Source organism: Cannabis sativa, chromosome 9 (genome assembly GCF_029168945.1).
Source record: "Cannabis sativa cultivar Pink pepper isolate KNU-18-1 chromosome 9, ASM2916894v1, whole genome shotgun sequence".
In the NCBI taxonomy this organism is placed as follows: domain Eukaryota; kingdom Viridiplantae; phylum Streptophyta; class Magnoliopsida; order Rosales; family Cannabaceae; genus Cannabis; species Cannabis sativa.
This window is the reverse complement of record NC_083609.1, coordinates 5,256,937-5,282,360: the sequence shown is the minus strand read 5'-3', so window position 1 is coordinate 5,282,360 and position 25,424 is coordinate 5,256,937. Positions and strand designations below refer to the sequence as shown.

At 25.9% G+C, this 25,424-nt stretch overlaps 1 protein-coding gene across 1 annotated transcript; it reads left to right on the top strand.

The window, feature by feature from the left end:
* The first annotated feature begins 16,808 nt into the window (after positions 1–16,808).
* On the top strand, positions 16,809–22,762 carry LOC115721870 (sucrose synthase 2). Its single transcript, XM_030650959.2, has 15 exons — positions 16,809–17,406; positions 17,517–17,649; positions 18,371–18,522; positions 18,625–18,817; positions 18,900–19,018; positions 19,109–19,325; positions 19,837–19,932; positions 20,038–20,211; positions 20,304–20,420; positions 20,502–20,668; positions 20,749–20,973; positions 21,060–21,381; positions 21,896–22,140; positions 22,234–22,372; positions 22,497–22,762. The coding sequence occupies exons 1-15, from the start codon at positions 17,342–17,344 to the stop codon at positions 22,533–22,535; spliced, it is 2,403 nt and encodes an 800-aa protein (XP_030506819.1). The 5' UTR covers positions 16,809–17,341; the 3' UTR covers positions 22,536–22,762.
* The last annotated feature ends 2,662 nt before the right edge of the window (positions 22,763–25,424 follow it).

Here is a 25,424-nt window from a genome sequence, read left to right as displayed (position 1 = left end):
CTACCTAAAAACCCAGACGAAACCCAGAGGCCCAAGACCGGTCGGACCTCCATAGCACTTAAGCGTCAAAAAACCCAGAGGCCCCGAATCTCTGTCTTCGTCTTCATCTTCATCTTCATCTTCGTGTTTATTTATTTTTTATTGGATTTGTGTTTGTTTCAGACCTAGATGGTTGTAGTTATGGTATTTTCTGGCCAAAACATGATTATCGATAGTTTATCAATGATTTATGTGCATGTAACACAGTTTTGTCAATTTGATATTTATCGATAGTTTATCGATGGCATTTATCAATAGATTATCGATAGTATATCAATGATATTTATTGATAGGTTGTCGATACATATTATCGGTTATTTCTGTTTGCGTACAAAAATAACAGTCCACAGACAAAATCATTGATAAATTATCGATATCCCATCGATAATCATATTTTGGTCGGAAAATTATACCCTTTACCACCATCTAATGTCTCAAACAAATACAAATTCAATGAGCTTCTGGTTGGAGGAGGGTTATGTGGGCGGTGGCGAATGGTGATGGTGGTTGAGAGAAGTCGATCGGAGGAGGAAGAGAGAAAGATTTGGGTAGGTGAGATTTGGGGGTTGTTGGATTAAGTTTTGGATAGATGAGGAGGTTCGGTGGTGGAGGAGAGGAGGTTCGGTGGTGGTAGTTGGTGGTCTCGGTGCCTGGATTTGGGTGTCTCGGTGGTGCGAGAAAGAGGAAGAGAGAGTGAGGAAGAGAAAGAGACAAAGAGAGAAGGAAAATAAAAGGGAGGGTATTTTGGGTAGAAATTAAAAACAATAGTATTTAATTGTATAAATAAATTTGGAGTCTAAATTTTGTTAGAGGGTATTTTTTTAAGCATTTAAAATGAAATCTCCCTTTTCTTTTTATTTTCTTGTGTTTTTAATGAATACCGTAAGAATATATATATAAAAAAATAAAACGTAACAATATAACTTTTTTTATAAAAATAGATATTTCATGTAATTATTCTTTAAAATAATAGTATGAGAAATTTTGTTAAGGAACTATGAGAATTGAAATTGACTAAATATTTCCTATAGAGATTAAGTGACTAAAAATATTAATGTATATTATTTGTTGAAAAATAAAATTAAAATCTAACTTAATTGAATTAGATTTCAATCATAAAAATATTTTATAGTATTTTGTATAAATATATCTAAGGATTATCATTATAAAAATAACATGTTATTTTTAAGGGATAATTTCACAAATACACAAAAATAATAAAAAAAAATTACAAAAATACAGTTTCACAGAATTTTAAATATTTTTACGAATTTTTGATTTTATTTACAGAAAATACGGTCTTTTTATGTTATATTCATGTTAATTTGCTGTTGATTTTCGTTATCTGTATGTTATTTTTTATTGTTGTTTTGATGTTATTTTCATGTTACTTTTATATAGTTTTCTTGTTGTTTTCGTGTTGTTTTTACGGGAAACCGTAAAAATGTAAAAAAAAAATCATTAAACGTAAAAATATAAATTTTTTACAAAAAATGATACCTTATGTAATTATCCTTATTTTTAATTAATATTCTACTTTTTTTCTCTTTATTTATATATTATTATTATTTGATATCTAAAAACACATATTGTATTTAAAATAAAGTATAATTACTATTCTATTTAACGCACCATACAAAAAATGACAATAATTGAAAAAAAAAATATCATATCTAATATTACTAAAAAAGTAGAGTTATAATTTATTTTGTAAAAATAAAATAAAAAAAAACCAAATAAAAATAATATTATAAGATGAGAATAGCATAAATCAATTGTATAACATGTAATATTCTAATATTTTATCTTACTTTACAAAAATACTATTTAATACATAATTAAAAAAGATTCAAAAATACTTGAAATACAAAAGTGAGTTTTAGAAATCGAAATGCAACAGAGAAAGATTCTTCATTTGTAAAATAAAATACAATAAGTAAATAATTTTAAATGATACATTTTCTCTGTGTTTAGAACTATCAACTGCTTAAAATAAAACTAAAGTACCATCGGCGTTCTAGATCGTTTGCCCATTCGTAGTCGCTCACAGTATACATACCAGAACTCACCCTAGTCACTATACATAGTAGCACTTCCCTGTCTAATATACTAATTAAGTTTTAGCAATATTATACACCTTATTTTATAACCATAACCAAATAATGTTACACATGAAAACCTTTATTATAGGTCCATACTATATGTTCACACCGTACACATATACAGAGATTATAACTTAAATATCATACTCATAACATACTCATATATACTATAAAATAATAATGTCATTACCATAACATTAGCATATCATAGCCATTAAATCTAGAGATATATATTAATATTATAAAGTATTCATAATTTCAAAATAATAATCATGATTGAAACGGTACTCTATAAAAGACTCCCTAAATAAGTTAGACATAACATATTTGATCATAATTGAATCCATGAAGTGGTTTTATATAAGTACCTATAAATGATACACATATTGAAAAAAAAATATGTAATTTAAAGAGATTATGTAATATGGAACGAAATTATATTATAATAAAATTTTTGTCGACAATAAATATTGAATGTTTGCATATGCAATAAACTAACATGAGATAACAATAATTATGGTATTAACTTTGTCGAGAATTATCGACATACATTTTGATTTTGGCCAAATAAATATTATGATGCAGTCCAAGCAAATTTACTCACGTAAAGTAAAGTAAGACCTGTAGGGTGTGTAAATAAATATTTCTAATGAGATTTGCATATATATATATATATGTATTTGTACACAAAATGAATTGTTATACAAAATTTGCATAGACATGAGATTGATTGAAATAAGGCTTATATATTAAGAAAATATAATCATGATTTGATTATAGCCTAGAATATATTTTAGGGTAAATACCATTTTGGACCATGTGTTTTGCAAAAGTTACAAATTGGACCCTTTATTTTGTTAAATGACAAAATGGACCCTCTATTTTCCAAAATTGTAAAAATAGGACCCTGAGCTTAATTTTCGACAACTTTTTTTTTTTAAGATAACCAACTTGAAGACAATTCCTAACACTAACGAATACAGAAAATGTAAACAGTTTTGTCATAAACACATTTAGATCAGATTATATTATTAAAATATTTTATTTTGATTCCCTAAAAAAAAATATATTTTATTTTGATAAAAAATCAGTTCAGGGTCCTATTTGTACTATTTTAGAAAATATAGGGTTCATTTTGTCATTTAACAAAACAGAAGGTTCAATTGGTAACTTTTGTAAAATACAGGGTACAAAATGGTATTTACCCTATATTTTATGAGGATTTATATGCATCGCATAAATGTTGCAAGAAAAAATTATTTATTTGGAGCTCTTAACATATTGAAAGTTTGAAATATGCATTATCTAAAAATTCTAGAATAATTTAATACATGTCTTAAGTGATATAAATTTAAAGTCGCGTGCTCTATATGATAAAAATTTTTATAGACATGTAAGTAAAATATTATTTGAAAAACGCATATGTTTGTCTATGCAATATAAATTTGTAAATTATACGTTGTGAATTGTGATAGACTCTTGAAGAGTTTTTTGATTATATATATATATAAATAATTGAAGAACAATTTTTTTTTTTTTTTGTATATTAGAAAATATTAAATGTATATAGTTTATTCATTAGTAGAGAAGTCTTGAAGTACTTTATATGTATCAGTTATTATAGATATATGATCATTAGATATGAAAATTAAGATCATACGACAAGAATATAAAATATATATGGCCTTGGAGTACCATCAATGTCGCAAATAAAAATTTATATTATCATTAATGTATTATGTTCATATTACTTAAAATTTCAAACTTAATAATTGTGGATCGTATGTGCATGAGGAGGGGACATATTCATGTTGTACTATTTTTCTCTTAGTTTAAGTTTTGTACCGTCGGGTTTTAAATAATTATAAATATGAAATATATATATATATATTGGACTCTTTTTTTCCTTAACTCAAGTTTTGTCCCATTGAGTTTTCTTGGCATGGTTTTTAACGAGTCAACTTTAAATTATACTAACATATATACTTATACTTTATGAAGCAAGTAGAGAATATGTGGAAGTGAAATCATTGACATAGCATATCCGGGAAACATATTACACTCAATAAAGAAGTATCAACACTAACAGTTCTCTATAAAAATATACTACTTGCATCACTCAACTAAAAAGGGGTACGTTGAAGGAGATATAATTAAAACGTATTTTACCAAATTCTTCTTTATACATTTTAAAATAGTAAATATTGATGTCCAACATATTCAATTAATGTCAATCTTGCAGACTTATTCACACAGTCATTACAACATATACTTCCATCCAGTTTGTTTACTTCCAAAAAAAGAAAAGAGATGAATAAACAATCAAATTTGAGAAGACAAATCTTTCTCGTATTTTGTCTAATCCTTAATTGTGACTGTCAGTTGTTTATGGATAAATAAGGTCAATGGTAATGAATTTTTCGTTGATAAAATAGAAAATATAATTAAATTTAAAAAGAAGTTTAGATTTGAAGGTGCAGATGTTGATGTTTTGGAATGGCCACTGGGAAAAAAAAAAAGTGAAAATTACATCAAATATGGGATTTCATAAAAAAGTTAGAAAAATATGGCATTTATAGGTTTGCCACTCTTCTATGGCATTTTTTCACATTTAAGTTTTTTATGGTATTTGATATGCCATATTTTTATAAACTTATTATCCAATCCCATATTTTATGTTTTTGTTTTTAGCTTAATTAGTTTTATTTTATTTTTTTTAATTTATTTTACATTTACATTTAAGGTTCTTTTCTATTTGGAAAATTTACATCAAATACTACTTTTTTTTTTTCAAACTTTATATTTTTAATTTGACAAAACATTTTACTTTTATACTTTTCTTATTTTTTTTTTCTTTTTTACTGTTTTTTACTTATTGAAGATTCATAAAGTTTTTTTTTTGTCTTTTTTATATATTTTTTTAGTCAATTTTGGCTTTCTTTTTTCTTTTCAATTTTTAAGTCAGTTACTACTTTTTTTTTTCTTTCTTTCTCTTATCTCTCTCTATTTTTTTTTTCTAATTTCTCTTTGTGTCTCTTTTTTTTTTAATATTTTTTCTCAAACTAATTTTTTTCTCTTAATATATATAATAAGTGTACATTTTTATATTTTATTTTTTTTTTTACAAAAATTAAACTTGTTTTTTTTTTATTTAAACTACTATTTGTTTTTTCTTGTTAAAAACTAATCATTCCATTAAAAACAGCAGGAAAAAAAAAACCAGTTTCATCAACATCATCCTGAAAAAAAAAATAATATAAAAAATCATAATCTAAAAAGAATTCAAACTTTAAAAACTAGTTTCATCAACATTGAAAGAAACTAATAATTTCATTTAAAGAATAAAAAAGAAGTTTCATGAACAAGATAATGAAAAAAATTACAATCTAAAAACGATACTAACTTTAAAAACCAGTTTCATCAATATTAAAAGAAACGAATTATTTCATTAAAAGAGGCAAAAAAAAAAATAGTTTCATCAATAACATAATAAAAAATACACAATGCCTAATAACTAAACTTTTACAAACGATACTAAATTTAAAAACCAGTTTCGAACATATAAATTTTATATCAATACCTAATAATCAAACTTCTAACTTCATTCTTTATTTTGACATTTAATTTTTTATTTTCTTGCTCAAAAATTAAACTTAATTTAAACATACAATATGCAGCAAATATAACAAAGAGAATCATAAATTAAAATCAAAGAGAAGAAAAAGAAACAAAGAAACTTAAAGAGACAAAAATGCAATAAAAACCATAAAAAAATAAAAACAGTGGAATGTGAGAAACCAGTTAGTAAAACAACCAAAATAAAAACAAACAAATAAAAACCAGTTTATTGAAATAAATTAATAAAAAATTGAATAAAACTCAATAATGAACAACAATAAAAAAAAATCAGCTATAAAAACTAGTTACTTAAAAAAACCAGTTATGAAAATAATAAAATAATATGTTTGTTAGAAACTGATTAATTAAAATAAAATAAAAATTGTTGTTCAAATATCATACAATAATAAAACTAGTTTTATACAAACTAAAAAATATACAATAATATCATAAAAATGGAGCAACCCCATTACAGAACAGTTAAAACCTGTGAAACCAATTTCGACATGTGAAACCAGTTTTGACGTTATAAAAAATCATAACAAAATACAAATGTTAATAATAAAGTTAATTGAAACCAGTTTCATCAGACAATCAAATAAAAAAACACACACACACACAAAAATACAAAAAAAAAAAAAATACTAATCACAAATATAATCAAAACAACACATAATGCATACCAATAATTTAATAACGAAATATAAGTATAAATTTCCAACCTAGAAACAAAATAATAAAAAAGTAACTTGAAAAAAAATTCTAATAACATAATGAAACTATTTTTTTATTCTTTTAATAAAATTATTTGTTTCTTTCAATGTTGATGAAACTGATTTTTAAAGTTTATATTATTTTTAGATTATAATTTTTTATATTGTTTTTTTTTCAGGATGATGTTGATGAAACTGGTTTTTTTTTTTTTTTTTGCTGCTTTTAGTGAAATAATTAGTTTTTAACAAAAAAAATAGTAGTTTAAATAAAAAAAAAACAAGTTTAATTTCTATAAAAAAAATAATATCTATAGTTGAGATCATTTTTTATTTATTTTAGTATTTTATTTTTCTAAAAAAGAACAAATAAATAAAAAGAAACAAAAATTTAAAGTTTTTTATGGCATTACTCATGACTTTTTCCCATATTTGTAAGTTTTTTTAAAAAATGCCATATTTAGTGTAATTAAGTTTTTATGCCATATATATCAAAACTTACTTTTATTTTCCCACATTTTTGTAAATAGCCAAAAAAAAAAACTAAGGCTTCATTGAAAAAAAAAAATGCCAAAATGCCAAAAGATATTCTAACAATAGATCAATCAAAGAGAAGCACCAGAAAAAGGAACTATATATATTTGCTTTTAGATCATATAATTAGGATTACTTGATAATTTCTACTTTGATGATCGAGCCTTTTTAATTATTGAGATTTCATAGCTACGATGTCGATACAACTCAAGTTGGGGGTTTAGGTTTCTATTTTCTATAGGTGCGATCGATGTGGGTTTCTTCTGTTCATATGATTCAATTTTTTTTTTAGGGTTTAGAAGTTAAGTTATTTGGGTTTAATTGTAATATTAACTGCTGGAACCAATTTAATATTTACTTAATTATTTTTTGGAATATTTTACACATTTTGATATAAATTTAGAATGTCTTTTTTAATTTTATTTCAAATAACAAATCGAATTATGTAGGCATTATTAATCCCACAAATAAAAATATTCTATACAACATCATGTATGAAGAAATAAAAAAAATTAAATTTGTGACATAAAAGTAAAGATTAATCAATTTATTTATACTATATAGTACAACACATTGTGATTGAAATTGTTAATATTCATCATCAAACTTTCTTTACAAATTATTAGAAATAGAAAAAAAAAATTGTATAAAATATCACTTAATTTATTTTATACTTTTCTTTATATAAATATATATATATATGGATATATATATATTTAAGAGAATTTTATTAATTATATATTATATATCCTCAATCTTAAACCTCAAATGGTAAGTTATTTAATGTTTATATTCAATCATTAATATTCTGTTAGAGTTTTTATTAGAAGAAAAAATAATGTTAAAAAAATAATTAAATCAAAAATATATATATAGAGAGAGAGAGAGAGAGAGAGAGTGAGTGAGCGAGAATATGAGAACATCCATTAATATATTAATATTAGGAGCTTAACTGATTTAATACATAAATAAGAGAAGTACGTACTACTAACATATATTATTTCATTAATATATATATAACTACATATATAAAAGCACAATTAAAATAACTGAAAGATGTTCTCACTAAGTGGCTATACCCTTATTACTTGGTATAGTAAGGTACATAACCTTGAGCAGTGGCTTGTTTTTTGGTCAAGCCATTCTGTTCACCATTATTGCCACTGCGGCCGCCGCCATATTCAGAAACCACATAGCCGCCATAGCGCTGGGCCGCCTGGTTGCAATCTATGACCCCGGGGCCGGTGGGCAGCAGCTTCCTCTTGGGTTGGGAGTAGTCTATGACGTTATTAAGATTTGTTTGTTGATGATGAGGATAAGAACTACGCTCACCACCATGACTATTTCCCATATTTGTAATATTACACTATTAATTGATTGATTGTTTTTAAAGCAAAACTAGCTTGATGTGTTTTGTAGCTTAGTTAATTATGAGCTTTGGGACCAAACCTCTCATGCATTATATAGACACAAGTTGCTTTTCACTTTTTTGTGTTTGGATTCTTTTCTTGAATGGAATTACGATTCTCTCCCTAGCTATATTATATATGTATAAATATTTATACTCCACTCAAACAAGCTATAGTCTCAAAATATTGTATAGATACTCTTGTACTCAATTTGATTTGGCCATTGTTATGAAACGTGGCCATGTAGTTAAGTATACATAACGCTACTTAATTAATATTGTTTACTGTCATGATATCATATCATCATTGCTTAATTTTAAAGATATATTTGCGATATCAACACGTGTTAATTTAAAGTATTATATATTTTGATGATTGATGTTTAATTTAGATATTATGTCCAAGGGTCTACATCGGTCAATTTAATCAGATACTGCTGTGAATATGGATTGAGCTTTATAATACGATACGAAACTAATACAAGCACGATTCGATATAAAAAAAATATACTTAGACACAATACGGCATGCATAAAAAAAAAATATAAACTTACAAACGACACGACATCACACGAAAATATGAACTTAGGTACGACACAACATAACGAGCTTAAATATATTTTAGTATTTAACTCATCAATTATAATAAAAATTTAAAAATATGATATACTATAATAACAAGAGTAAATATTATTTTGGACCCTGTATTTTATAAAAGTTACTAATTAGACATTCTGTTTTGTTAAATGACAAAATAAACCCTGTATTTTCTAAAATTAGACAAATAGGACCCTAAACAGTTTTTTTGTCAAAATAAAACTTAATAATAATCCGATCTAGAGATGTTTATGACAAAACTTGTTATATTTTCTATATCTATTCATATTAAAAATTGTCTTAAAGTCGGTTATATTAAAAAATAAAATTGTTAAAAATTGAACTCAGGATCCTTGTACAATTTTAAAAAATATAGGATCCATTTTGTCATTTAACAGAGAGTCTAATTAATTGGTAACTTTTACAAAACACAAGGTCTAAAATAGTATTTACCCTAATAACAATAATAACTATTTATAAATCAATTATAAATTATAATAATAATAATTATTTTTTATATCATATAACTATTATTAAAAAAATATATAAAATAATTAAAACTATAAAATACAAATATATTTTAGTATTTAGCTTATCGAATATAATAAAAATGTAAAAATATAGAACGTCAATTTAAGCCCATATAAGATAACAGGTTGGTCTATTTAAGAAAAACGGGCTGGCCTAAATAAAGTACAACAAGAAATTATTGGACTTTTTGGGCCACGAAAAGCATATCCTATAAAATTATTCCACGGCATGACATAGTCCATATTTTTCTATAGCCTGACACAATATTCATATTTTAAAAAGCCCAAAACATATAGGTCGAGAAGCACAACAAACACGTATTTATAACTTAATATACGAGTACGTGTTACAAAAAATGTAACTCCATCCCGCCAAATAAAGAAGGAAAAAACGAAAAATTTACCCATTTACTGGTTGGTCAAATGAACCCATCCAAACTGATCCACCAATATTTGTATTTTTTTTTAAATTAATTTTATATTTTAATTAATTGTAATAATAAAACAAATATAGTAGAAATTCAAAAATTAAATCAATTAGGTTATTCGTATAATTTGTAATCTGTAACTCCAACTAATCTGGGCCAAATTATTTGAAATTGAACAAAAAAAAATCTAGTGTAAGTAATTTGGTCAATCTGGACAGTTAAACAAATAAAAGGAAAATTAGACTTTGCAGGAATGGAGCCAGCCAACTATATCAAGTGAGGCTAAATTATTTTTTTTTTTTGTTAATAAAAGAGTCAATATAGAATGTGCATATGGCATGTAACTCTGTTAAAATATGTGTTATAATCATATATATCTTATTTTTACTAATAATATATGTTTAAAAAATTGTTAATAAAAATGATGTTTAGACAAAGACATAGTGTGGTATGGGTTGCTAATTAAGCCAAATGAATTTATAGCTAGCTAGCAATCAACTGTTAGTTTTGACAATTAAAATAATTTTTAGGAAATTAGTTCAATTACATATAATTGTGTTCAATATTAATATATATATATAGTAATTTATGATATGAATTCAAATGAGTATGGCATAATTAATACTCTTTACAAATTTAACATAACCAATTTATTATTAACAAATCTAATGCTTTTTTTTTTTAAAAAAAAAAAAATAAATTGAAGGAAACTTCTCAATTATTAGATAATATTCAAAAGTATCCAAATTATAATAATAATAATAATAAATATTTCTTCTATGCATCAACACCCCAATATAATATCTATATATATGATAAGTATATCGAGATTCGAGTAATATCATGTATATTATTGGATACAGATTCCTCTTTTTTAATATGTATATATATATCACATTTGATATAAACCATCTCTGTATCTACATAAATCCCATCGTGATATGCTTTTTCCCAAGTATTCGACATGAAAGGCATATATTAGTTTGTTGCTTCATGAGAACAAATTGGTGGGTGGGGCAGAGGCTGCACAACCTACTTATCTAGGGTTCCTCATATATATATACATATAATGGATTGGGACCAACTAATCCTCTTTATGTGATCTCATTTAAATAAAATATAATAGTACATGTGTTCATTTTTAATTATTTGTTAATTAAAAGTAATTACATTATTAATATTGTTAAAAATTTATAAAATATTAAGATACTATATTGCATATAATAATTTAAAATTAATTTAACTTACTAATTAATCTACCTCCTTAAATTTTTAAAACAGAAACTGATTAATAAATCAACAAAAATATACATTTGTAATGAAAGATTATGTATTAATTTATAGAGTTCGAAAAAAAACAAATGTTATTGCTCTTGGCAAGCATTTGTAGTTGTCTATTTAAAATTCTCCAATGCGTAACACTCCACCCGTAACTTATCTTTGTGAGAGCATTCGATGGGCCACATCAATAAAAGCTGCATTGGAGTTGCCCTTGATTATTTATAAAATACACAAAAATAATAAAAAAAAAAACTACAAACACACAGTTATATAATATTTTAAATATTTTTACGGTTTTGAAAATTTAATTTACAAAAAATACGGTAATATTTTCTTATTATTTTTTATGTTATCTTTTTATTATTTTATTATTTGTATATTATTTTTATGTTGCTGTTATTTTTATATAATTTTTTTAAAATGTAAAAGTATAAAAATTATACCAAAAACAATACTTTGTATAAATTATATTATTATTGAATAAGTTAGGGGGCTTTATATTGGGTAGTAATTAGAGAATAATAATACAAATTCCCTAGCTAGCTAGCTGGCTAGTTACGTCATTTGGTTAGTGCTATCTTATGTAATGCTATATAACATATACTTTCATGCGTGGCCAATAATAATAATAATAATAATAATAATAATAATAATAAAATAGTTTACATGATTACATATTTATAAATTAAACGGGATGTTGTGGCGATGTTAATATGTTATATTATTAATAATAATTAATTACGGCGGCACGTACAAAGTAAATATATTTAATTGCATGCTTAACTACATTATTATATAAATATAACTTAATAAATAATTAACAAACTCGTGTACCTATTAATTATAATTATTAAAGCTTACTAAAAGAACCTTTTTGTCAAATCCTTTCAAAAAAAAAAAGAAAAACGTTCGCCAAATAATAATTGATCGATAATTAATTAATTAGAGGATGTCCTAGCCTCAATATTTTTTTTACTATGTTTAATTAATATATTGTATTATTTTATATAGCATATTGATTTTCTTTACTTCAGATAGATCATGTAAACAAATATTTTGATTTAAAATATACTTGTTGGAAGAGCTAATTATATTATGTATATAGGGCTGATAAATCGATCCAATTTAATAATAATTGACCCATTCAATTATAATTGATTGCTAAATATTAAATATTTAATTGTGATCGGATTAGATAGGATATTATTTTTGAATATTTAATTGGATCAAATTGGATATTAGATCGGATAAAATCTAATACATCCAACACATCCAATAAAACTAATTAGTATTTCATTTAATTTAGATGAGTAATTTTATGTTGTTATAGATAAAGTAGGTCGGCATATATTTAAATTAACATTAAAATTTTATTCTTTTTTTTTTTTTTTGTTAAATGGATCACATCCAATCAGATACATACTAGATTAAAATATAATTAGATGGATTCGATCTGAGCCAAAAAATAATAGGTTTAAAATTTTGAGTAACACAAATTAACCTAATAGATATATATGAAATACAATAGATAAAATCGATCCAATATTAATCTAACATCCAATGAAATATATGACTGAAATTAATTAGATCAAATCGAATGATTAACATCTAATATATAATGTAATTTGTAAAAAAATAACTTTTGTTAATAAGTAATAATAACAATTTTAGACCTTTTCTTTAAAAATAAAAAATAATAATAATAAATAATCAACTTACAAATAATATTGCAAGTTGAGTTAGCAATGTAGGTATAATTTACTTTTTGGAACTTTTATTAATGCTCTTTTAACATAAAAAAGGCTAATTTGGCAATTAACTACTATATATATAAACATGACAATAAATTAAAATGCAAATATCATATACAAATATATTTTTATGAATATATACGATCATTTCATCACCATCTCTTAATTAAATAATAACTGTATATATAAATATATATATATATATATATATATATATATATTAGTTATTGTATATGTTAAGGTATGATAAAAGATATATGTTCAAGAGAATCAGATACCTGATCACTTGATAGTAACAATACACTATTTTTTATTTTTATTTTTTTAGAAGTACGTACGTATTTAATCATATACATATATTAATATATTCTAATGATAAAAGCTATATCAAATATTTCAGTGCAGTCGCTATGATATAATATATGATTCTCTCCAATCTGATCTCTTTTTATTTTTCAAAAAAAAAAATAAGTAATTCAATATTTATGTTTAAAAAGTTAACACAAAAATAATTCTTTTTACATGATTTCACGTGAGAAGTATATTAAAAAAAAAAAAATATATATATATATATATATATGTTGAGTGAATCAATTACAATCCTGTATTAATTATGTTGTGTTGCTGTGATCCTTATCCATTGTTCATTAATACAAAGTACCAACGCAAACGAATATGTAATACATGGCAAAAGCCAATATAGAAAAGTAGGTATTTTTTTTTTTTTTTTTTTGCTAATTAAGATTTTTATTTCTTGAAATTTGACATGTACCAAATTATGCTCTTGAACTTTTAAGGTTGTTAAAAATACCCCTTGAACTATTGAGATTGTTAGATTTACTTTAATTTATCTAATTTCATTTAATTTTACTATTTCAGTGATTGTTTATGTACTAAACCATATGCTTCCTAGACTTTGATATCTACCAAATTATGCCTCTCGAACTTTAACATGTACTAAATTATAGCCCCTGAACTTTCATTCATGTTAGATTTTTTTACTAAAACTAGAAAAAAGTCCTTAAATCTAACAATCTCAACAGTTCAGGGAGTATTTTTAATGATTTTAAAAGTTCAGTGAGTATAATTTAGTACATGTCGAAATTTAGGGGGCAAAAATCTTTATTAGCTTTTTTAAAGTTTCATCATGCATTATTAAAGTTTCAAGTATCAAATTTTATATATATATATATATATATATATATAAGTGCACTCTTAACGAGTATTACCCATTATAAAAACTTAACATAACATAATTTTTGACTAAACCAAAAAATAAAGAGAGCAAAAACGATGGAGAAAAATAGAAAGAGAAAATAGAAAGTAGAATGGATTGCTCAACTAACTCAGTTGAGATTAGACCTTCTTAGTTATATCTGTTAAAAATGGTCTGGGATCTTACAGTACTGAAAGTTATAATAGAATTAATACAAATGTAACTCTAACTAACTACCTTAACAAACTTTGTCTCACTTAGTTATTTTCTTAGTTTTGATCTAGTGTTACAATATCCCCCCTCAAGTGACACAGGTGGACACCAAGTGTCAACTTGTTTCTCAAAAAAATAAAAGGTGAGACAGGTAATAATTTTGTGAAGATGTCTGATGCTTGATTTATGGAACCTGTAGGAATTTACTATATTAACCTACACCAACAAAAACAATTTGTTATCAGTATTAAGGTCACTTTTGACTTTTCCTTAGTCTAAGTGAAAATAGACTAAACGGCAGCACTTAAACAACACGACAACTATTCTTGTGTCGTTTAACCTACGACTAATTAGACTTTTCAAGAAAAGTCTAGAAACCCTAAGAATCAAACACAACACACATTGAAACTGAACTCCTCGATACCCTAGCAGAGCAAGTTCTTCACAAGAACTTGCTCGATCCTAAGTAGATGCCTTAGGATCTTAGCCTTCACACACAAAACAAGTTAGGTAAATGAAAAATCAAGAGAGAAAAGGAGAGAAAACACCTAAAATATTTCAGAGTTCACCCAAAAATTAGGGCTACTACTCTGTCAAGCTCATCTCAGAGATCTAGCTTGATATCCACTATCAACAATGGTGATTTACAACTTTGTGGAGCTTCCTGTCACAAAATCGGGCAGGTAAGACTCGATTCTTCCTTTTACAATTTTTGATTTGTTTTTCTTCTCTGTTTATTTCTCGATCTAACTTTGTTTCCTTCTTTTTGTGCATGTACTTCCTTCCTTCTTCCTCCTCACCATGAGAGCTAACTCTCTGTCTAGTTTTCTTCACTGGATCTTGGAGCAGAAGTCACTAGATCCTGGATCGGGCCCTCTACCTTCACATATACCAAATAAGTATTTGAAAATATGTAAGTAATTAATTTATAACCGAATATGGTTCACTTACGTATAAAAGTAAGTACTTACCCATTATTATTAAATTTATTTTATGTACAGAAAAAATTTATTGGGAATGATATTAATGATGACCACAAGTGAGATATTGATGACATCAACTTTAAATGCAGTAGTAGTTACAAGTGAGATACAGTAAGAACATTTGTTTAAAAATTATATGATGAGTATTTTATAGATTTATTGTCTTCTTTTTATATTAGATCGCTATTTTGTGTGAAAAAATTTAATTTCTAATTTTTTTTTACTGTAACATACATTTAGAGATATTTTTGTGTGTGCTTTATTGCATGGTGTTTTTTGTTAATTTCTTTAGACTTCTCTTTCTAGAATTATTATTTTTTAAATAAATATATATTTTTTAAATATTTTATACATAAAAATATATTTAAAATTATGTAATGCGATTTTATTGTTCAATTAATATCCATACATATAATTTAAAATTTTTATAAATAGTTGCACCTGTGGTCAGTTTACTAATTCTATTCTATATAAAATGTGGCTATATAACAGAATTCTTGGTTTATGATAAATTATTGGGTGACTTTTTTTTAAATAAAAAAAATAACAAATTATTAGATGTTGGCATGTAAAAGGTCAGCATTAGTTAGTTAAATCTAAATATAGTTAATCCACTTAAAGTGTTGCAATTAATAATAAATTTGTTCATATTGTTTTTTTTTTTTTATTAAAAATTATTTTCAAATTTTGATATTTAGAATTAGTTAAATTTTAAATATTATTTTAAATTAAATTTGAATGTTTAGATAATTTAACCAGATGAGCATTTTCATTAATTCCGAAGATAAATTTAAGACGAATAATATTTTTTTTTTAATTAATTACTTTTACAAAGTATAATAGTAATTTTTTTTATTTAAATCACTATTATGCTTTCAAATTTCAATGATTATCACTACATTGAATATTATTAATTTTAAAATTATGATATTAAAAAAAAACTAAAAACTAAAATAAAATTAACATACGTGACTTGGCACGTAACATCTATCTAGTTATACTATATATATAAATTATTTACCTAATTGTATTAATATTTTTAAATAATTATGTAATAATTTGATATTTTTAATAAAAAAATAAATAAAGAATTAAAGGTTAGATAAACTTTAAATAAAATAATTAATAAATTTATTTATCTAATTATTCAAAAAAAAATTATTTAAAAATAATAATGAATTAATTAATTTAATAGTATTGGTTTTTATGTTTACCTTCAACAAAAATAAATAAATAAATAGATAGCTATTAGCTACCCTAAAATATATAAATGAAAAAAGGTGGTTCAAATCTGTGTTCTGTTCTGTGGGCATATTATCCAGTGGTTTTGATATTTCATAGTAAACTCCGCCTACGTCGTCTACATAAACACCAAATTCTTCAATTAATCCTACTCATCACCCTAACTGCAACAAGTACTCATACGTCCGGCTGGAAAACGACTGCGTTTTGTACCTCCCAATGCAAATAAACGCCCACCTACTTACCTATATTATTATACTACACCTATATATATATGATGATCACGAGTATTGCTATTAGATACCAGTGGTACCTAGTACCTTTTCGACATGTCACGTTGCAATTTGCTAGCGATACTCATGTAGGATCTAATATTTAGTTGGACCAATAGTGATACTAACACCAGCCTTTTAGCATTTCTCATATGATCACTACTCTCTTTAGTCTATATAGTAATACTAACCAGTAAGGTGAGTAGGCCATGCATGCATGCAGCTTTGCCAAGTGCCGATCCACTTTCACGTTTATCAATAATAAACCAATGGAAAAAGTATAGTGACCGTTTAATTTGCCTCTATCTCTAATCTTCCATCACCATCATTCCCTATAAATACACCTTATCCGTTATCTTATTAAGTACTTCATCTTCATTAACCTATCTTATCTCTCTCTCTGAAGAGTATATTATAATGAGGGAAAGGATTCAAGATACTCTTGCAGCTCACCGCAATGAACTTGTATCTCTTCTCTCTCGGTACGTACGTAATGCATTATTATTATGGACAATGTTGTTGGTTTTTGATCATGAATAAGATCTAGTTCTTAGTTAGGTTGTTGATGAATATGTACGTATAATCAATGTAGGTATGTTGGTCAGGGAAAAGCCATTCTACAGTCTCATCAGCTGACAGACGAGTTGAATAATATCGTTAAAGAAGATGAAGGAATGCAAAAGCTCAAGGACAGTCCTTTTAACAAAGTCTTGCAATCTGCACAGGTTATAATAACTTAAAACACATAATTAACATTTTTAATCTGCACACTTAATATATATATATATACACATAGAAATGCTAAGTGTCATTTAAGAGGTCGCATACTCGGTGAAATTTAATATGGGGTTACAAAAATTTTAATTTAATAAATAATATAAAAAACCAAATGTACATTTATATTAAGCAACTTATATATAGGACAAGATTAGGAACACCACTTCTATCCATGCAGATAAGGATATTTATGATTTTGGCATTTTAAAAACATAATTCAATTTTTTATATATGCACGGTCCAAGATAAATTATACACTATAAAAAAAAATTATTTTTAATCACCATCAAATAAAAGTTCGTATTTAAAATTATAAGTCCCATAAATTACAATTTGTTGTGACTAAGTAAATTTTTAATCATAGTACTTATTGTGATTAAAATTATATTAATAACAACATGAATTTAAATACTATGTTTAGTCATAAGTAATTCTTTTATATTAAATTTTTTATTGTAATTAAAAAATTGTCAATGTGGTCTTTTATATAACAATAGTTACATAGTAAGTAATTTATCTATTTTTCAACAAAAAAAAAAAATCTAAATAATTTAGATGTGTAAAACAGAGTTCAATGATTCTGTTTGCTGATTTTCACCGCTGAAAAAAATATTTGACTACTTAAGTTCAATTTTTTTTATCTAACTATTATTATGTTATATATAACAGGAAGCTATTGTTCTGCCACCTTTTGTGTGCATAGCAATTCGTCCAAGACCTGGAGTTTGGGAATACGTACGTGTTAATGTATATGAACTCAGTGTGGATCATTTGAGTGTGGCAGAGTACCTTAAATTCAGAGAAGAACTTGTCGAAGGACAGTAAGCCTTCTTCTTAATTAATTAATCATAATCAAATGTTTAATTAAAATAAAAAACTGATCTAACTAATTAAATCTATATATGTGTTATAATTTTTTATAGGAAAAATGGAAATTATTTGCTGGAACTTGATTTGGAGCCATTTAATGCTACATTTCCAAGACCAACTCGGTCCTCATCAATTGGGAATGGAGTTCAGTTCCTCAATCGTCACCTTTCTTCAATTATGTTTCGTAATAAAGAAAGTTTAACACCTTTGCTTGATTTTCTTCGTGCACATAAACATGATGGCCGTGTAAGCTTTTATATATATATTATATTTCAAATTGAAAATGCTTAATTTGTTTCATAAAGATTAATTAATTAATTATGTATAGGCAATGATGTTAAATGATCGAATTCAAAACATATCCAAGCTTCAATCTGCTCTTGTAAGGGTAGAGGAACATCTTTCTAAGCTCCCACTAGCAACACCATATTCTGAGTTTGAATTTGAGTAAGCAACAGTTATATTAATCTTCTTCTTAAGATGAATTATTATAAGACCTTCCAAAATTTAATTATGGTTTTGTTTGAATGAATACAGTTTACAAGGAATGGGATTTGAGAGGGGTTGGGGTGACACAGCTCAGAGTGTGTCAGAAATGGTTCATTTGCTGTTGGAGATTCTTCAAGCACCTGATCCTTCTACTTTAGAAACATTTCTTGGGAGAATTCCTATGGTTTTTAATGTTGTCATTGTGTCTCCTCATGGCTACTTTGGCCAAGCAAATGTACTTGGTTTGCCAGACACTGGTGGACAGGTACTTAATTACTTAATTACCTTAAACTTATGTTTCCCATTAAAATTCTCTGTTTAAATGCAAAATAGTTTGGAATAATTCAAGCCCTTTTTGTTGGTTTGTGCATAACAATGTAGCATAGGTGCACTCTCTCAATTTCTTATATAATAATGTATAACATGAGACTCGAACTCAAGATCTCCAACACACACGCACTTTCTTATAGCCACTTGAACTAGTCTGAAGTGGTTTAGGTGGACTCTCTCATGTGTTTTATAATTAGGACAATTATAATTCTAAATATATATTTTTTTGTAAGAATAATTCTAAATATACTTAATATAGGAAGAATTTTACCAAAGAAAAGAATAGGATAATTTTTAGTGCCAAAATTAGAAGTAAAACATCAGGCATGCATGAACAGAATTTTTTACCCTGTTTTTCATATCTTATGAAATGATTAAATATTCATATAAAAATAATTCCTCTTTCCTATAATAATAAGTTGAATTTCTCTTTATTACTAATGCAGATCGTTTACATACTTGATCAAGTTCGTGCTATGGAAAGTGAGATGCTTCTAAGAATACAAAAGCAAGGACTAGATATTGTTCCAAAAATTCTCATTGTAAGATATATATATATATATTTGTATATGTCAAATTATGAATCTTTATAATAAAATCCTTAAGCTTATGCAACATTACACTTTATTCATTGGTTGGTTATAAAGGTCACTCGGCTCATACCTGATGCAAAAGGCACAACATGCAATCAAAGATTGGAAAAAATCAGTGGAACAGAACATACTTTCATTCTAAGGGTGCCTTTTAGGACTGAGGATGGGATTTTGAAGAAATGGATTTCAAGGTTTGATGTTTGGCCTTACTTGGAAACTTTTGCAGAGGTAATTAAATAATATTATATATATATATATGTTTTATTAATACAACATTTTTTTTCTTTAAAATTAATCCTTGTTTATATCATTTATATCAGGATGTATCAAATGAAATTTCAGCTGAGCTACAAGGTGTTCCAGATCTTGTCATAGGAAATTATAGTGATGGAAATCTTGTTGCAACTTTGTTATCTTATAAACTAGGAATTACCCAGGTTTGAATCAATTCAATCAAATTATTATAGCAGATATAGTGCTGGTTTCAATTCATTAACTGATTTTCTTTTTTCATTTAGTGTAATATTGCTCATGCATTAGAAAAGACAAAGTACCCTGACTCAGATATCTATTGGAAAAAGTATGAGGACAAGTACCATTTTTCAAGTCAGTTTACTGCTGATCTTATTGCAATGAACAATGCTGATTTTATAATTACCAGTACATACCAAGAGATTGCAGGAAGGTAAGACTTAATTTTTAAAGACAACGTTGAAAAATTGTACTCATCATATACTAATTTTGGTTGTGATTTTGTGTTAAAAGCCACAACAATGTTGGACAATATGAAAGCCATACAGCTTTCACACTTCCTGGCCTTTACAGAGTTGTTCATGGCATTGATGTTTTCGATCCCAAGTTCAATATCGTCTCTCCCGGCGCAGACATGGCAATATACTTTCCTTACTCAGAGAAGGAGAAGAGACTCACTTCCTTACATGGTTCCATTGAACAACTTGTATATGGTGTTGAACAGAACGATGAACATATGTAAGCATATGTACACATAACATACACTTTTTCCTTAGTTGGAAAATAATTGATCTTATAATTAACTAATATTAACTTTGATGTAGTGGTTTCTTGAGTGACAAGACAAAGCCAATCATCTTTTCTATGGCGAGACTTGACAGAGTGAAGAACTTAACTGGACTTGTAGAGTGTTATGGTAAGAGTACCAAGCTAAGAGAGCTGGTGAATCTTGTTGTGGTTGGAGGGTACATGGATGTGAACAAGTCTAGAGATAGAGAAGAAGTGGAGGAGATTGAAAAGATGCATAGTCTGATTGAAGAATACAAGCTGAAAGGTCAATTCAGATGGATATCTGCTCAGATGAACCGTGCTCGAAATGGTGAACTCTATCGCTACATTGCAGACACCAGAGGTGCTTTTGTTCAGGTACGTATCGCATCATGCAACACATTTCTCTTAGTCAATCTTCGTGCCCGAAAATATATGCTGGAACACTTTTTTTTTCAAATTTTCTTTCGTAGTGGTGTTCATTATAGTTACAACATTATTCCTGTAAATTTTTGGAAAATTTCGAATCGTTTACCGTACTGAAAATAAGTTTGAAATTTTTTGAACACTAGTGGTAGACTGAAATATCAACAACTCTATTTTCAGTACTATAAACTATTCGAATTTTTTAAAAATAAATATTTTAACATGTGATTTCGAGCGTGAAAATTGACTAAAAAATTGTAATAAAAAGTTGTAATTAGCACTTTTCTTTTTCTATTCTTCAAAATACATCACTAAAACTCAACTTTCTATATTTTATATTAAATTTTTTACATTATACTTATATTTGAGCACTATTGGGAGACTCTCCTTCTCAATTTTAGCACTAAATAAGTAATGGTGAAAATCATTGAACATTACTAAAGATGAGAGTTATAAATGGATGCAGCCGGCGTTTTATGAAGCTTTTGGTCTGACTGTTGTGGAGTCGATGACATGTGGTCTTCCCACATTTGCAACATGTAACGGTGGTCCAGCTGAGATCATTGAGCATGGTGTTTCAGGCTTCCATATTGATCCTTATCATACTCATCAAATGGCTCACCTTTTAATTGCCTTCTTTCAACGTTGCCAGAAGGAGCCTGAACACTGGGACACAATCTCTGCTGCTGGCCTTAAACGAATCTATGAAAGGTTCAAAATACATATAATATTATTAATATATATTCATTAGCTACCACATTATTATTTGAAGTATATTAATTAATATGTCCTATAATAATTTAGGTACACTTGGAAGATATATTCAGAGAGGCTTCTAACATTGGCTGGAGTTTATGGGTTTTGGAAATATGTGTCAAAACTTGAGAGGCGAGAGACTAGGCGATACTTAGAAATGTTTTACACACTCAAGTTCAGAGATTTGGTAAGTAATAATTCATATCTATATATAATACCAAATTTACAAATACTATTATATATTTATATAAAAGGATTATTAGTTATTTATTTATTTATTTATTTTTTTTTTTTTTGTAATTGTACTGTAGGTGAAGAAGATTCCACTGGCAGTGGATGATCAACATTGAGCTATATATGTATGTGCAGAGTACGCCCAAATAAAGCCATCAATCTAAGCTCTGCATTTAGTTGTCGTTTATCGTTTAAATTGTCGTACGTCGAACTATGTTTTGTGTCGTTCTCTTTTCGTATTTTTTTTTTAGTGTGTTTCTGTTTTTTCAATTGGTTGGTGGCATTTGTGGACGTTGTAATTCGTAATAGTTGGTGTGTTTGGCTTAAATCACAAGTTTTCATATGCTCCTTCTTTTTCTCTTTTTTACTTTATTGATAATTATTTAGAGCATATGAATTATGATTAAAAAAACTTAGTTCAAGTAAAAATTGAAAGTCACAACACGAACAAATTTGAAAAAAATACCATAATAGAGGCGGAGTGTATATATTATTATGTATATCTTTAACGTTAAACTAACACCATATTGCAAATAAAAATTAATTTAAATTTAAGAAAATATGATAGATTAATTTAAATTTAAATATGACACAAGTATAATTCAAATTTGAATTAAATTATATATATTTTAAATATATATATTTGATATTTTTGAATTAGATTTATTATTATTATTATTATTATTATTATTATATATTAGCACAAAGAAATTAGGACACAATTTGCTATTCTACTTATTAGTCACAACTTAAGGTGTATTTAAGGTAGTACCATAAGAGATGAAATAATGTGATTGGTGCAATTAAATATTGATGTTAATTAGCTTTATACATATTTTTAAATTTTTTTTCTCTAAATCATCGAGCCTAATTGATTAATTGGAAAGATTACATGTGATTCCAACAAAAAAAAAGTTGTTTAAGTGGAATGATTAAAAAAACATTAAATTTGAAGATAGAAAATAATATATACATGTTGAATTATTTTGGGTGTTAAAAAATATAGAAAAAAGCTTAGCATTTCTAATAATTATTTTTTAAAATAAATAATAAATTAATATGATAACAAAATGGATAATAAAGATAAACACCTTTAATATATAAAGATAAAAATAAAAATATAGGATCTACTTATATAATTTTTTTTATAACTGAATATTTATTTAAAAAATTAAAATGAAACACTCAAAAAAAAAAATGAGAAGGCACGTATATTATTATTTTTTTTAATTATTTGGTATTAATGTAATTAGTATTAAATAGAAAAATATTAAGAAAAGTTTAAAAAATTAGAAAAAATGAGAGCAAAAAAAATATAGGAAATTTTATAGAGGCTATCATGCCTAACAATAATATTATATAGATAGATAGATAGATATAGATATAGATAACAATAGCATTAATGAATTGGATTTGGATAACCAATCTTAATTTCCTACGTCATTTCCTAATTTGTCTTTCCTTATCTTCTGAAGACTTGTTACAATTTGGTTCTCCAAACTTTTTATATCTTTCTAAAAAAAAAAAAGAAGAAGAAAGTTTCCATATTATCAACAACAACAAAAAAGAATATTTACAGCAAAATAATAACTTTAGAATAAAATTCACAAATTAGATATTATACATAGTTTTATTTGTACCGATGTATTTAAATTATATAGATACGTAAAGACTCCAATTCTCCAAGTCTCTAAATTTTATGTTTTAGTAAATTAATTATAAATTTTCTATTTTTTTTGACAAAAATTATGTCTAATTTAAAGTAAATATTTGTTTATTATTATTTTATATATAAAAAAAAGTGATGTATGATATAATATAAAAAATTTATGTAAAATAAAAAACTAAAAATTTTGTGATATATTTTAAAGATTAGAGTAGAAAAATTAAAATATATTTTTTAAATTTTAAATATCTTAATATTTTACAACAAAATTTTTAAATAACAAGGTATCAAATTTTAATAAAGCAAGTGGCTACTACTTGTGTCTTTTTTTTTTTTTGGAGAAAATATAAATTAAATAGGTAAATTATTTATACTAACAAAGTATATTAGTGAAGGTATATTCTCCAATCAAAAGCAAGTTTCATTCAATTCTAGAGTAAATTTAGCTAAATTGTGAGCAACCATATTAGTTATACTCTTGATATGATGAATAATATTATCTTTAAAAAATAATGATAAAAGACTAGAAATATCTATAATTTAATACTTAAAAGAAGAAATTATAGACAAATGAGTTCTCAAAGCATTAGCAAACAGCAAGGCATCGGTCTCACCTGTGTATGACATCTGCATATGAAAGGCCCAATTCAAGCTATAAAATATTACTTTCGCCTCCATCTTATGAGATGCAAAATTTCCTACTATTAGCTTTGAGAGAGCAACAACTACTTGTCCAACAACATCACAGATCACAACACCAACTCTAATAATATTTCGATGAGCATCTAACGCTGCACATGCATCAACATTCACTTTGAGATCACTTATAGCTGGTGGTGTCCATGGTTCTCGTACACAAGGGCTAGCAGAGAGAGCCTTGGAGTGGCACTTTAGGCAGGATAGTATTTATTTTTTTTTTATGAAGAAGAAAAGAACTTCATTAATCGACATAACAACAAATAAGTACAAACCAAACCTCACCAAGCTCCAAATAAGGCAGCTACACAACCAATCCAAAACTACTTACATTTGTAATCTCAACAAATAATCATTCTCATGCTGAGTCATGTTTCTATTATTTACATTTTATAACCTATACTTTATTGTGTTTTTTATATCATTAACAATAGAAGAAAATTTTTCTAGAATAGCCATCAAAGATACATCTATTCCTATTAAGCCATAAGTTGTACACAATTGTTGTAAGGACTGCAATGTTGTTGTTTTGCACCTGGTTAGAACTTTTCAAAGAAATCCAACTAATTCAGCCAGTAAAGCCTAGGGGCAAGCTCTAAAGCCCGACTACGAAAAAGCCAAATCTAAAACTCTACGAGATAAA

What these genes read in the sequence shown, in the direction of transcription:
- LOC115721870 (XM_030650959.2), top strand. Translation starts at nt 17,342, where the DNA reads ATGAGGGAAAGGATTCAAGATACTCTTGCAGCTCACCGCAATGAACTT. An exon ending in CTTGTATCTCTTCTCTCTCG is followed by an intron (nt 17,407 to 17,516) that starts GTACGTACGTAA and finishes TAATCAATGTAG; the next exon opens with GTATGTTGGTCAGGGAAAAG. An exon ending in TGCCAGACACTGGTGGACAG is followed by an intron (nt 19,326 to 19,836) that starts GTACTTAATTAC and finishes TTACTAATGCAG; the next exon opens with ATCGTTTACATACTTGATCA.